Source organism: Taudactylus pleione, unplaced genomic scaffold (genome assembly GCF_031769625.1).
Source record: "Taudactylus pleione unplaced genomic scaffold, aTauple2 ptg000430l, whole genome shotgun sequence".
NCBI lineage: Eukaryota > Metazoa > Chordata > Amphibia > Anura > Myobatrachidae > Taudactylus > Taudactylus pleione.
In genome coordinates this window covers 1,641,153-1,654,793 of record NW_028284832.1, presented here as the reverse complement: position 1 = coordinate 1,654,793, position 13,641 = coordinate 1,641,153, and the positions used below count along the sequence as shown (strand labels likewise).

General features: G+C 41.3%; 1 protein-coding gene across 1 annotated transcript in view; it reads left to right on the top strand.

Annotated features, from left to right (window-relative positions):
- Positions 1 to 13,641, top strand: part of LOC148506064 (serine/threonine-protein kinase Nek11-like) — a 341,598-nt gene that overhangs the window by 284,905 nt on the left and 43,052 nt on the right. Inside the window, exons 13-14 of the mRNA XM_088447334.1 lie at positions 3,442 to 3,502; positions 5,309 to 5,399. Coding sequence (XP_088303460.1) covers positions 3,442 to 3,502; positions 5,309 to 5,399 — 152 coding nt within the window. The remainder of the gene's footprint in view (positions 1 to 3,441; positions 3,503 to 5,308; positions 5,400 to 13,641) is intronic.

Below are 13,641 nucleotides of genomic sequence, written 5' to 3'. Positions count from 1 at the left end.
ACATCCGCTACATATAGTTCATGTAACTAATTTATTACCTGTAGCAATACTTTACTTAAACTGTTTCAAGTTTCATTCAGCAGATAAAATCACCGGTCAAGGTATAGCAGTGAAAACATAAGGAAATAGGGTCCCAGTGCACACAGTGTTAGTGTTATCCAATATCACTTGTATTCAATCGGTGCCTCCTTAGTAATATAGATCCTTAATATTCACCCGTCAGTTGAAGGAGACAGTGTATTGGTACAGCGTGGTCATGCTGCGAGGGATCCCGATACCAAGGTACCCGTACCTGCAAGATACCGTCAGCTGGAGGGTAGCGTGGTCAAGCTGCGGGGGCTCCCGATAACAAGGATTCCTGTGCCTGCAAGATGATATATAGGGGGTTCCAGGACAAACAACATAATGACACCTGCAGTCCCAAAATGTACAGCACACTGTCTCTTGGGGATGCAGAACATATAGCACACTGTCACATGGGATTGTGTGCCTGTGTTATATAAGCACCCCATCTCAGGGTTCTAGGATGGTACACTGACCCTTGTGGTCCCAGAACATACAGCACACTGTCACATGGGATTGTGTGCCTGTGTTATATAAACACCCCATCTCAGGGTTCTAGGATGGTACACTGACCCTTGTGGTCCCAGAACATACAGCACGCTGGGGTAGATGTACTAAGGCTTGGAGAGAGAAAACGTGGAGAGAGATAAAGTAGCAACCAATCAGCTCCTAACTGTCACGTTACAGGCTATGTTTGAAAAATGATAGGAGATGATTGGTTGGTATTTTATCTCTCTCCAAGGCTTAGTACATCTTCCCCACTGTCTCTTGGGTCTGCAGGTCAAATGGCACACTGTACTGTATAACACCTTCTAAAGAGGATGGGTGGAGAAGTTGCCCAGCAACTAATCAGATTCTACCTATCTTTTTATAGAATGTACTAAGTAAATGCTACGAAGAAGCTGATTGGTTGCTATGGGAATTTTTTCAGCTTGTCCTCTATATAAGTGTTTGATACATCTTTCCCGCTGGTATCTGGTATCATGGGATGCCAGAACCTACAGCACACTGTATCATGAGGTCCCAGAACATACAGCACACTGTAACATGAGGTCCCAGAACATACAATACACTGTCTCCCGGGATGCCAGAACCTACAGCACACTGTAACATGAGGTCCCAGAACATACAGCACACTGTCTCCTGGGATGCCAGAACCTACAGCACACTGTAACATGAGGTCCCAGAACATACAGCACACTGTCTCCTGGGATGCCAGAACATACAGCACACTGTAACATGAGGTCCCAAAACATACAATACACTGTCTCCTGGGATGCCAGAACATACAGCACACTGTAACATGAGGTCCCAGAGCATACAATACACTGTCTCCTGGGATGCCAGAACATACAGCACACTGTAACATGAGGTCCCAGAACATACAATACACTGTCTCCTGGGATGCCAGAACATACAGCACACTGTAACATGAGGTCCCGGAACATACAATACTCTGTCTCCTGGGATGCTAGAACATACAGCTCACTGTATCATGAGGTCCCAGAACACACAATACACTGTCTCCTGGGATGCCAGAACCTACAGCACACTGTATCATGAGCTCCCAGAACATACAGCACACTGTCTCCTGGGATGCCAGAACATACAGCACACTGTATCATGAGGTCCCAGAACATACAATACACTGTCTCCTGGGATGCTAGAACATACAGCACACTGTATCATGAGGTCCCAGAACACACAATACACTGGGTTCTATTTATTAACATTATTTTGACTAAAATAAAGTGAAAAAGGGTGTTTTCACACCCTATTCACATTATTTTAGTATCACCTATAGTTATTACAGGGCAATTGGAGTAGAATTCGTAAAATTCTACTCCAACCCCTAAGTATCACTTATTTTTAGTAAAGCAGATTGCATTTCCCATCATTGTAATGGGAAATGTGATCTGACCTGAGTTACTAAAAATAAAATGTGAAAAAATATCGGGGAAAGCCCTGTGATAACGCCACCTGGAGGTGGCGTTATCCAGGGTCTCCCCCGGTTACCGGCCTCCTACTCTGCTCTAACGGGGAGAGCAGAGCCTGGAGTCGGTCCCAGTAATCAGCTATGTGGTCTAAACAGACCGCAAGCTGAGTACTGTAAAAAAAAAAAAAAAAAAAAAGTAAAAAAAAAAATTTTACTTACCTGACTCCAGGGATCGGTGATCGGGCCTCCGGTGATGACTTCCCTCCGGTCAGCTGGTCTCCCATAGTGCACTGCTGCCCGGTCATCAGGTGATCGGGTCCCAGTGCAGTATGGGAGATCACCTGACCGGAGGCATGGAGAACATCACCCGAGGCCCGGAACATGCAGGTAAGTGTAATTAAAGGAGAGGGGGGTCGCGGGGGCGGTGGGGGAGTTGTGGGGGGTCCGCGGGGCGGGCCTTAGCGCCTTTTAGCAGTGGCGACCGGTTGGCGCATGCGCGGGCACTTAGTCACGGTATTTCTTGCGAAAATACCGTGATAAGGCTCCGAAGGGGATTCGCAGGAACAGAGCTTTATCGCAAGCTCTGTCCCTGCAAGGGATTTGTAGTAAATCCCTGTGATATTGCCTGAATTCGCAATGCAAATTCAGTCATTAATATCACACTACAATCTGCATTCAAGATGCAGATTGTAGTAAATAGAGCCCACTGTCTCCTGGGATGCCAGAAACTACAGCTCACTGTAACATGAGGTCCCAGATCATACAATACACTGTATCATGAAGTCCCAGAACATACAATACACTGTCTCCTGGGATGCCAGTACCTACAGCACACTGTACCATGAGGTCCCAGAACATACAATACATTGTCTCCTGGGATGCCAAAACATACAGCACACTGTACCATGAGGTCCCAGAACATACAATACACTGTATCATGAGGTCCCAGAACATACAGCACACTGTCTCCTGGGATGTCAGAACATACAGCACACTGTATTATGAGGTCCCAGAACATACAATACACTGTCTCCTGGGATGCCAGAACATACAGCACACTGTATCATGAGGTCCCAGAACATACAATACACTGTATCATGATGTCCCAGAACATACAATACACTGTCTCCTGGGATGCCAGAACATACAGCACACTGTATCAGGAGGTCCCAGATCATACAGCACACTGTATCATAAGGTCCCAGGACATACAATACACTATATCATGAGGTCCCAGAATATACAATACACTGTCTCCTGGGATGCTAGAACATACAGCACACTGTATCATGAGGTCCCAGAACATACAGCACACTGTATCATGAGGTCCCAGAACATACAATACACTGTCTCCTGGGATGCCAGAACATACAGCTCACTGTATCATGAGGTCCCAGATCACATTTCTGTAATTGATGCCTTGGTTTCTATCTCCCTTATAGAGCAGCACACTGCGTGCGTACCAGAGCTGTCTGCAGAGATTCCTGGACTCCAGCACAGAGAGTAAGTTGTGTCTTAGATGTTGGTTTCCAAATCCAGAAATAATTTTCAAAGTCTAAAATCTCCACTCGGACCTGCTCTGTACACCTCATGCTGGGCAGGTGCGCCTATGTTTTAACAGTGGGTGATGGTGGCATTTAAACGGAACTTTACCCAGACAAAGAAGCTGAGGGAGGGTGTTTTTTGTACAGTACATAAAACAGGGCGCCTTGTTTTGTGGAGCAGGACAGAAACAGGTTTATTGAAGTCAGATATATATGGGTGAAGATGGAGCACTTCTGGGGCACTCTGCAAAAATGACGCAACTTTTGACGATCTTCAGTTCTTGTGCCGCACTTTTGATGGGACGCATTTTGCACCAGTCACACTTTGGCAGAGAAACACATTTTAGACACACTTAAAGCGACGTAATACAAAACTTCACCCGCTCAGTACCATTCTGATCTAGCACACTGGATGGAGATAGCTCCAAGAGGTAGGAGGTTGGACTCTGATATGACAGTTACGCTCTGGAGATTTGACCCCTCTCCGCTCACCTAGGTGCACCTCTAGGCTGTATAGGCCCAAGAGCAGGTGTAACCCTTTCAGCAAAGATGTACGTGGTACACAATGGGTGCTGTATACTTCACTAGATCAGAAAATCTGAGAATGCACATTTTTTCATTTGAAAGTCACTTTTATTAGTAATGAAGTGTAAATCCTGACATTTAGTGTCTTTTGGATGTTTTTCTAAACTAAAATTAAGTTTTCAACTTTGCAGATGTCCCTTTTTTCCAGAACATGGTCTCTTTTTGCTTTGTTATGACTGCATTGTAATGGGATATCAGTGGTATTGATTGCAATTGCTAATAGGCAACCAGTGTATACGATGGGTTTTGTGTCATTCATTTGCCATTTAAATGATTTGTAACTTTACTGTTCTTACCTCTCTGTATAGTTAATTTTGTGTATTAAATTAATTTCAATCTGGGGGGCACTGGTGGGGTGTAGGATAATGGCATAATGGGACAGGTAAATATGTGCAACTTCATGTATCCTCTTCTTTACATTTAAAAACAGACTGAACCCCTTACCCTGCATGACTCCCTGACATCACCCCTGAGATTACTACCTCTATTTTTAATATAATCCTAAACTTCTGTCTTTTCAAGCTTGCCACACACAGACATATCGGGTCAGCTGAGTTGGTCAGCAGTTGTTTGGCCAGACATTTGATTATTTCTATCCAACCCCTACCCCAAGATATCCCACTGATCAATCACATGCTCAATAGAACTGATTAGATGGATCATAGAGGAAATAACCAATGATTGCCATGTAGAAGCGCCCTATACATTATCACACAGTCATTTGATCACCTGATCAACAAGCAGATTGCACTGTGTGTGGTATAAATCCCAGCATGGACAACATAGTATGTAAAAGCTCTGTGACACAATTATGGCTAAAAAGCTTCTGAATTTCAGCAACTTGCATTAGTACCACGAAACGGCAGCGTTAAAGTCAAGCAAGTTCCCCAAAATGTGTTCCAGGTTGTAGCAATAAAAATTGGCATCTGACTGTATGCATCTCTTTGTATCAGTCTAAGGGGTCTATTTACTAAGCAGTGTTAGGAGACAGAGTGAAAAGTGATAAAGTGCCAGCCAATCAGCTCCTAACTGTCATCTTTCAAACACAGCCTGTGTGATGGCAGTTAGGAGCTGATTGGCTGGCACCTTATCACTTTTCACTATGTCTCCTAACACTGCTTAGTAAATAGACCCCTATCTACCACCTGCATCTGAACCACCCTGTCTGTATATCTCTCAGCAGCAGCGGGAATGCAGGACACATTTCCTCAGGAATCAGAGGACACGATTTTGTCTGTCTGCAACAAGCAGGAAATTGTACATCTTAGACAGTAAGTATTATCAATGGGGGGAGGGAGGAATCAAAAAAACAAGACAGTGACAGATCTGCCCCAGGGGCCTGTGTAAGGAGCGGATAAGCTGCACTTGTATCAGCACAAAGGCATACAGTAGTTGAGGAGTCAGCAGCAAGATAACTCTAAAAGGAAAAAGTGCCACGAGGAAGGGAGAACAATACTGAGTATTCCCACTCCCGTATAGAATCCATGTGATTCTCCGCTTGTAGTTTTCCATAGCCACACATGTTATAATCAACTAGAATGACGATGAAGTATTTGTCTAGACAACTATGGGGTCTATATACTAAGGCTTGAACGGAAATAAAATACCAACCAACCAGATCCTGTCATTTTTCAAATGCAGCCTGTGACATGGCAGTTAGGAGCTGATTGGCTGGTACCTTATCTCTGTTCACTTTATCTCCATTCAAGGCTTAGTAAATAGATCCTTATGTACCTGGAATTATAACACTGGTGACAATTGCAGCCTCTGTGAATTCACCAACAGCCACAGATAAAAGTGGGTACACACCTAGCAGATATATCTGTAGATGATGGTCGTTCATATACTTAAAATTTAAAAATTAGCGATTGAGATAAAAGCATCATAATAATCATCCAAACATCTATTAGACATAATAAAAATAACTGTTCTGTTCAGATACAAGTGTTTGTAGGAAGAAATCTACATATTTAGATAGATTTGACATGAGAGACCCTATCCCCGACACTATGGGTTTTTAAAATGTTATATCTTTTAAATACACATTGTTTTATAAACATACTTACACTTTTATATTAATTTTAGCATAATAAAAATCAAATTAATTCTGATTCAGGAACATGTGCTTAATGCCAAAATCCTGACTAACTTCCGGTTCTGGACGTCCATTTTTAATCCTTTTGCTAATAAAGTTTAGTATAAATACAAGCATTGGAAGCATCTCCCCCATCCTTGAAAAAGGACCAGAAGTGGTCCGAAACGCGTTGGAGAATGAAGGAGAGTGGACTGCCAAGAGACCAGACCCAGCGGTACATCCACCGCTAACTACGTGAAGCAGCCGGCATCTGACGTCATCTCCCAGTGCCACGGCTATTAGACCTGCCGGGACGCACTGAAAGAATAAGCTATCCCCTGGAAAAGAACCAAAGGAATACCACCTGTGGTAAGGTAGGGACAGTTAAGACGGACACCGACACCACTTACTGTACTATTGCAGTATACATCGGCACTGTATCAGTGCTGCGGCCACTGTTCCCACGCTAGTCTAAAAAGACTATAAACATTTAACCTATCATATTACGATTTTTATTATTTCTAATATATGTTTGGAATATTATTTATGCTTTTATCTCAAGCTCTCATTTTTACATTTTAAGTATTTATTCTACATTGAGCTGCTATTTAAACCAAGCGCAGGATATTTTAAATTTGTTCTTAACCTGTTATTTCATTATATGTGCACTGCTGCTATGACACACATATCACGATACACGTAACTGCAGAAGAGAGAATGTGGCAGACATATTCTCAACTTCAAAAAACAATATAGAACCAGAGCTTGAAGAAGAACGCTTCTGTAACCAGTTCCTCAAGCTAGAAAATTACTATATACAGGAGACGAAACCATGGTGGGAAGTGACCACCCTCTCCAAAAACCTAGAGCAGGGTTTAATCCCAAAAGGGTTAAGGATGTTTAAGAACCCAACTTTTGAACCAAACAAGATAGATTTTAAAAAAAAGATGGAACTAAATTCTAGACACGTTCTAGGGATCTAATCAGTTTACTTATCGAAGATCGAAAATCTTCACTAAAGAATATTAATGAAAAAATTAATGAAAAAAAGGACAGCTAGAACAAAAGTTGAACCCTTGCACACAATGGAGGACTATAGGAATCTCATGGACATGACGAATAAAAAAAAAATTGAGAAACTGGAAGAAAATATAATCCAACAAAAGAAAAGACCTTGAAGAAAAAGAAAAACTCACAAAAACAATCAACAAAAAAAAGATATCCGAAGACCAATACGAGTGTAAAGGGCATCCATACTGGGAAAAGAAAAATAATAATCAATACCAGAGAGGATGCAACAATAAGAGAGAAAGAGAAACCACTTCTGAAACAACGCCCAGAAACATCGGGAGAACAAAGAAATTACAAACCGTACATTTGGAAGAATTTCTCTTTTAACAAGCCGAATTCATATAAACTAATTAGACAATTGTATCAACAGGGTACTCATGTAGCAATAGAAGAAGAGCAAAGCGATTACAAAACACTACTCAACAATATAGAAGAAAAGAAAGATCAGAAAAGAACTAAAAAAAGAAACTATGTAGAAGAAATAGACAGTGATGACAACATAGATGAAGAAGATTTTTTAGATGTGATACCTCCAGGCCATACATGCTCCACACACAAAAGAAGAACAGTACAATACACGTAAGAGAGGGACACAAGGAGGTACAAGGAAGAAGAATAGAACGACAGTAGAAAACAGAAAAGAAGACTTGAAGCTGTTTTCAATCTGAGCAAAAAGGAAGTTACAACAAATCAAATCAATGTATTAAGGAAAGGCTTGAAATGTGCCCCCCAATCAGGATTAAATTAATGCAATCTATATATTGACACCCATAAATTTATTAGAAAAGTATGCTTAAAGAAATATTTCCTTAAAGCCCCAGTGACCAAGAAATCAATATCGACATCTAGGCAATACGTACATACAAATGACAAACCCACATCGACCTTTTACCTCACGCACATTAAAGGACCTGACATCACCACCTTCCAACGTTTGGTAGAGGAAGAAATCTCAAAACTCCCAGACAAACCAATACCCTTGAATTTCACGAAGGAAGAAAAACTAAGCTTGAAAGAACTAAAGAAGATAACATAATCGTAAATAAAATCCGCAGGCAAGGGTGGAGGAGTGCTTATTATGGATGTGCAGGATTACAAAAAAGAAGCCACTAACTTAAAGCACATCCACTAGCAGATCTGAAAACGACTGCATGATTACGACATTGTATTACGGCAATTCTATTACCAGATGCATACGGATATGTATTATAGTGGGCATACACTATACAATTATCTGTCAGATATCTGTCCAATCTGGCTGGTTGGAATGAAAACCTGGTAATGTATGAGAGCAAATGACAAGCGACCATTTGCTCACAAACACTGGAAAATAGCCAGAAATGGTCGTTTAGACAAATTGGTTAAAACACACGAATTTAACCAATTTTTGAACAATTGTTTTTTGTCCGTTTTCCAGTGTTTAAGACCATATGATCGACTGACATTTGCTCGCATACATTACCAGGTTTTCCTTCCAACCCGCCAGATTGGACAGATATCTGACAGATAATTGCATAGTATATGCCCAGCATTAGGTATATGTCAGGGAAACACAGTAGCATATGGACGAAACCATAAGACCTATTTATTCATATTGTTCTCCCATGCACAGTATGGAAATGCATATTGTTTATTTATTGTTTATAAAAATGCATATTTTCTGAGAAAGGACGTAGTGTCCATTTTGCCTGAAGAGTGTTTTCAAACAAATGCACTATTAATCATCTAGCTAAACACACATCTATTGTTCATTTTACAAAAGAACAGGGTTTACTTTCCACCCCATTAATGGAGATCTGTGACACCATGTGCTTATTTTTATGTGAAAGTACATTGCAGAATGCACAAGAAAAAGGCATTCCCCCATCTTTGGGAGTGCACCATTTGGCATGTTCTGCTGAGAGGAGCAGGGGCGCTGATCCCTAAACGCAGGCTTGTGCAACTTATTATATGTCATAAAACTAGAATTAGTTTTGGTGGACAAGATATTGAAATGATAACTGAGCATTTAAAGGCATCCCTTGTCCGCGCTCAGTCGTGGAGCATTTCTCCCAGTAAAGTCTTACCCTGTACAAGGGCCTGAATGTGGCCTAAGTCTACAATATCAATTAAATATTTTGCATCTTTCAGGATCAAACTTTTCTCTGTATTCATAGTATGGCAGGGCCAACGTGGCTGTCCTGTGCATTTAAGATAGGTCATTGTTACCTTCTCTCTATCAGAGCTGTATCCACAGGAAATGCAAGAGCTAAAAGTGATATCCACCTTAAATGTCTGCATTGAGAACCTGCTGTTCAGCACAACCCTGCACCATGAAATGTTACTATCTGATTTCCAGAGCACATGTCTTAAACTGGGTACACACTGACATATATATTGGACAATCAGTTGATCGGCCAATATATCTGGTGCTCGTCGGCCAGTGTGTAACAGCGATGTGTCTGTGAACAACGACGTCCACAGATATATCGCATCGGCTGTGCTGCACAGCCAATGTACAGAATATCTGCTGACATATCTGTCCATCGGCAAGTGTGTACGGGTGGTCTGCAGACACATGCAGCGGCAGCCATGGGGAGGGAGGACCGCGGCTGGTGATGATGATGGTTGTTCAGTGTATACTGTAAGAACAACCAGGTTAACAACAAATTTAAAATGTCCTGCGCTTGGTGTAAATAGCAGCTCAATATAGAATAAATACATAACATCTAAAAATGAGCTCGTATTCTTTTCTCGTGAGGATTTCTATTTCCAGGCCTTCATCCAATTGATTTTGTAAGGTCTTTGTTTAATGTAATGTATGTTTGAGTATCTGAGAGTAGTGGCACACATCCACTAGACGATTTTTTTGAGTGTTTGAACAATAACGATATCGTTCATAAGTCATTTAAAAATCGGTTGCAAATCGTGCATAAAAATGTCTTAAACAACCAGCGATGCGATTTTACTTTTACGTAAAATGTGTCCAACTCTACATAGTTGTTGATGTAAGAGAAAATTTCATGCACTTTACAGGCATTAGATTGGAAACAGCACTCCTCCTGTCTTGGTTAATTTCCGTATTAACTAGTAATGTGTAATTAAATTCCTTTTTATTCAGCTACTCTCAAATCTAACCCTGAATTGTAACATAATTCTGTACGGGATACTGTACTGTACAGAATAATGCACGATAGCCCTGCAACTCCCTGGCTGCTGAGGAACTGCCAATATGTTCTGCCAGCCAGAACAACGGACATTAACACAGATGCTAGAACTGGGAACCACAGTAGGGTACTCTAGATCATTGTAGTTGTGAGATGAAAGGAATGAGCTGCTGCCGAGCCACTTGAGTCGACAGAAGTTTGATAACTGTTCAACTTTTCAATAATACACAACAGAACTTTTTTATTGTTTCATAAGATCTCTCTCTATTAAAGCCGCGTGTTAAAATGAGCTGACAAAGTGCACAGGTGTATGGAGCTTTCAGCAGATCCCAGCAGGAGCATCTTCTCTCTCTGTAAACCGGCAGCTTTCTTCTCAGTGTGGAGCGTGTATCCGGAATACCCAATAATTAGGGAATGTGTGAGTGAAGGATCAGAGTGATTGATCTGTGTTTTTCCCTCACTGTCTTTCTTGAGTTTGTTGTTTATTGCTTCATTTTAAAAAAATTGCATATTTTCGCTTTAACGTACAACTCTATATCAGGCCCATAGTTACAAACATGGAAGTATATTATTAGGTCCCTAATTTGCATGACACATTGGGTTGTATGGGCATATCCTGCATATCAATTACCTGCAGTAATCAAAGAAAACAAAGAAACTACAAAGTATGGACAGCTATCCTGCTATCCTGAAAGTGCTATAATCCCCACACACAGGGCAGATCAGTTATTCAGCATGACAGACAGACATCCAGCATTGGGGGAGATTGGCCATGGGGAAGACTGGGTTGAACACTGGATCTCCATTTGGTAGAATTGAATAAGATACCCAACAAAAATGGATCCACTAATAGATGTCATGGTGGATAAAACAAGCTCTAAGCACTTCATTTTGCATAATGTGTGTGTGCACTAAAACTGAACTAATATGTGTTTAGATTTGTGCAAAATCTGGTTAGTTAATGTTCCTCATTCATACTGTATATAGTATAAAGTCATTGGCCAAGCAAATAGCAACAAGTACCCATTAACTTCGCAATCTACCTATATCTGCCTCATGTCTGATTAGGTAGATCTTGGTAACTTGATCCTGCTGGTGTGCTCATATTGTCCACACATTGAGTAATGCTGGGTACACACTTGCCGATATATCGGCCATTGAATTGAACGGATGATCTATCATGTGCGCATCGGCAGTGTGTACAGAGGAACAACGTTGTACACAGACATATCACGTTGGCTGTGCTGCACAGCTGATGCCCAATATATCTGCAGATATAGTGGTGCTTCGTGCTGTGTGTATGGGCGGTCAGCTGACTGCTTGTACACTTGCTGCAGAGGCACCGGTGACTGACAGCTCAACTGGGCGGGCACATTTAAATGCCTGCCCAGTTGTGACGTCAGTCAGTACACATCAGGCCGATGGTTGGTAAGTGTGTATGTACATACCATTTGTCAGATAGAACGGCGGGTTAGCCTAATGGCCAATCAGTCGTCCTAGTGTGTACCCAGCTTAAGTTGCCAGCAGGACAAAATGAACAGTAGTCCAAAACAGCCCACTAATGCTCTGGCACAGAGGCTCCAGAATTGCTAGATTGCCATCCAGACCTGACTAGACCCATCTTATTAAGCATTTTATTTTATTATAAACATATGTGGCAAAGTGAGTGACTTACCATATGTGTTTGGCAAGGGAGTCTTCTCTCACAGCTAGCAGGCTCCAGGATGTGGCTGTAACAAGGCCTTAGGCAGGAGAAAGCGCACCCCTATTTTAATCACCTTAATCTAGATGAGGTGTGAGACTCAGGGGGAAGAAGACATGGGTTTGACACTTGTCAGTCAGGCTAGATTTGGGGAGGAGCTTAGAGTGTAAAGGCTCGAGTTACCTATGAACGGGGTGATTAATGCTGGACAAGCTGGCTGACCTGTTAGAGAGTAGAATTATGTTAGATTGCTGATAAATATTTTTTGGCATAAAACAAATAAACAGAAGCTTATATATGAGAAATTCATTGTGAGTGCTATCTCAGAGGTGTCAGTGCCAAACATTACCTACAGTTTACTTGTAGTCTACATCAGTGACGTGTGGTGAGGTCAATGGCTGGGGAGGCACACATGTATAAAAACACAGTTTTTATATCAAAACTCTGAAGCATGACAGGAAGTATGATAGGGGAGGGAGTATGACAGGGGAGGCTCTGCCTCCCCTGCCTACTCTGCACATCTGCACTGGTCTGCATCCTAATTAAATTAATTACTAATACATTTTATATATTTAACACTTGAAAAGTTAGTGAGACTTTAGATACTATAAAGGGATATAGGGATCTATTTATTAAACGGAGAAGATCTCTTAATTTCAGCATTCCACCTATTAGTCGCGCCCCGAAAGGTGCGATGGCCATCGCCAGGTATTGCTGGCGCTGCCTATCGCAGGAACTGTCCTGCAACAGCTTCCCCATTCAAAGCAATTTAGCACAAATTTAAGAAGGACACGGTGGTACCTGCACCATCAGCTGTCATATGCTATTGCCATCCTGAGAGGTGGAAGAGAAAAATGCTTTATTATTCATAGAAAACATCTTTCTATTTTTGAAAAATAATTCTTTTTTTTTTTTTTCCGCAATGACTTTTGGGGCTATTTTATATAAATACCCTATAACCTAGTATTATTACCATAACCATACTGTAAAATGATCTACATTGTCAACTTTAGTGTTTCCTTATCAAAAATATTAAGAGATATTTATTTTAGAATTATTTGATTACCGGACAATTTGAAGGCTTAGATCTAGAGCTAGTACCCAGAAATAATTAGAGACAGACAGGTTTTAGGACCCTGCACAAATCCATACTTCTCAGTTCGGGATTAAAATGTGATGATGACACGCATTTAATCCCAGTACAATATCAGGGCAGACAGTGCTGAGCCCTAGGCCCCGCTGTCTTGGGCAACATGCCTTTATCTTAAGGAACAATTACGCTGAGTGGATGTGAAAGTATTTGAGGTTACTATGGTGACATCTGGGCTTTCTTCCAAAGACAGAATAGGGGAATAAAGGTACTGCTTGGTGCCTCACTGTGAAGCAACAGGTTTGGGTAATTCAGACTAAGCTTTCAGCAGTTCAAAAGGAATACAAAAACATTACTCCTTTTTGTCTTGTCACATAACTTAAATATCAAAAATCCTGATATATAAATTAAGTATTTAAAATTAGCGAAT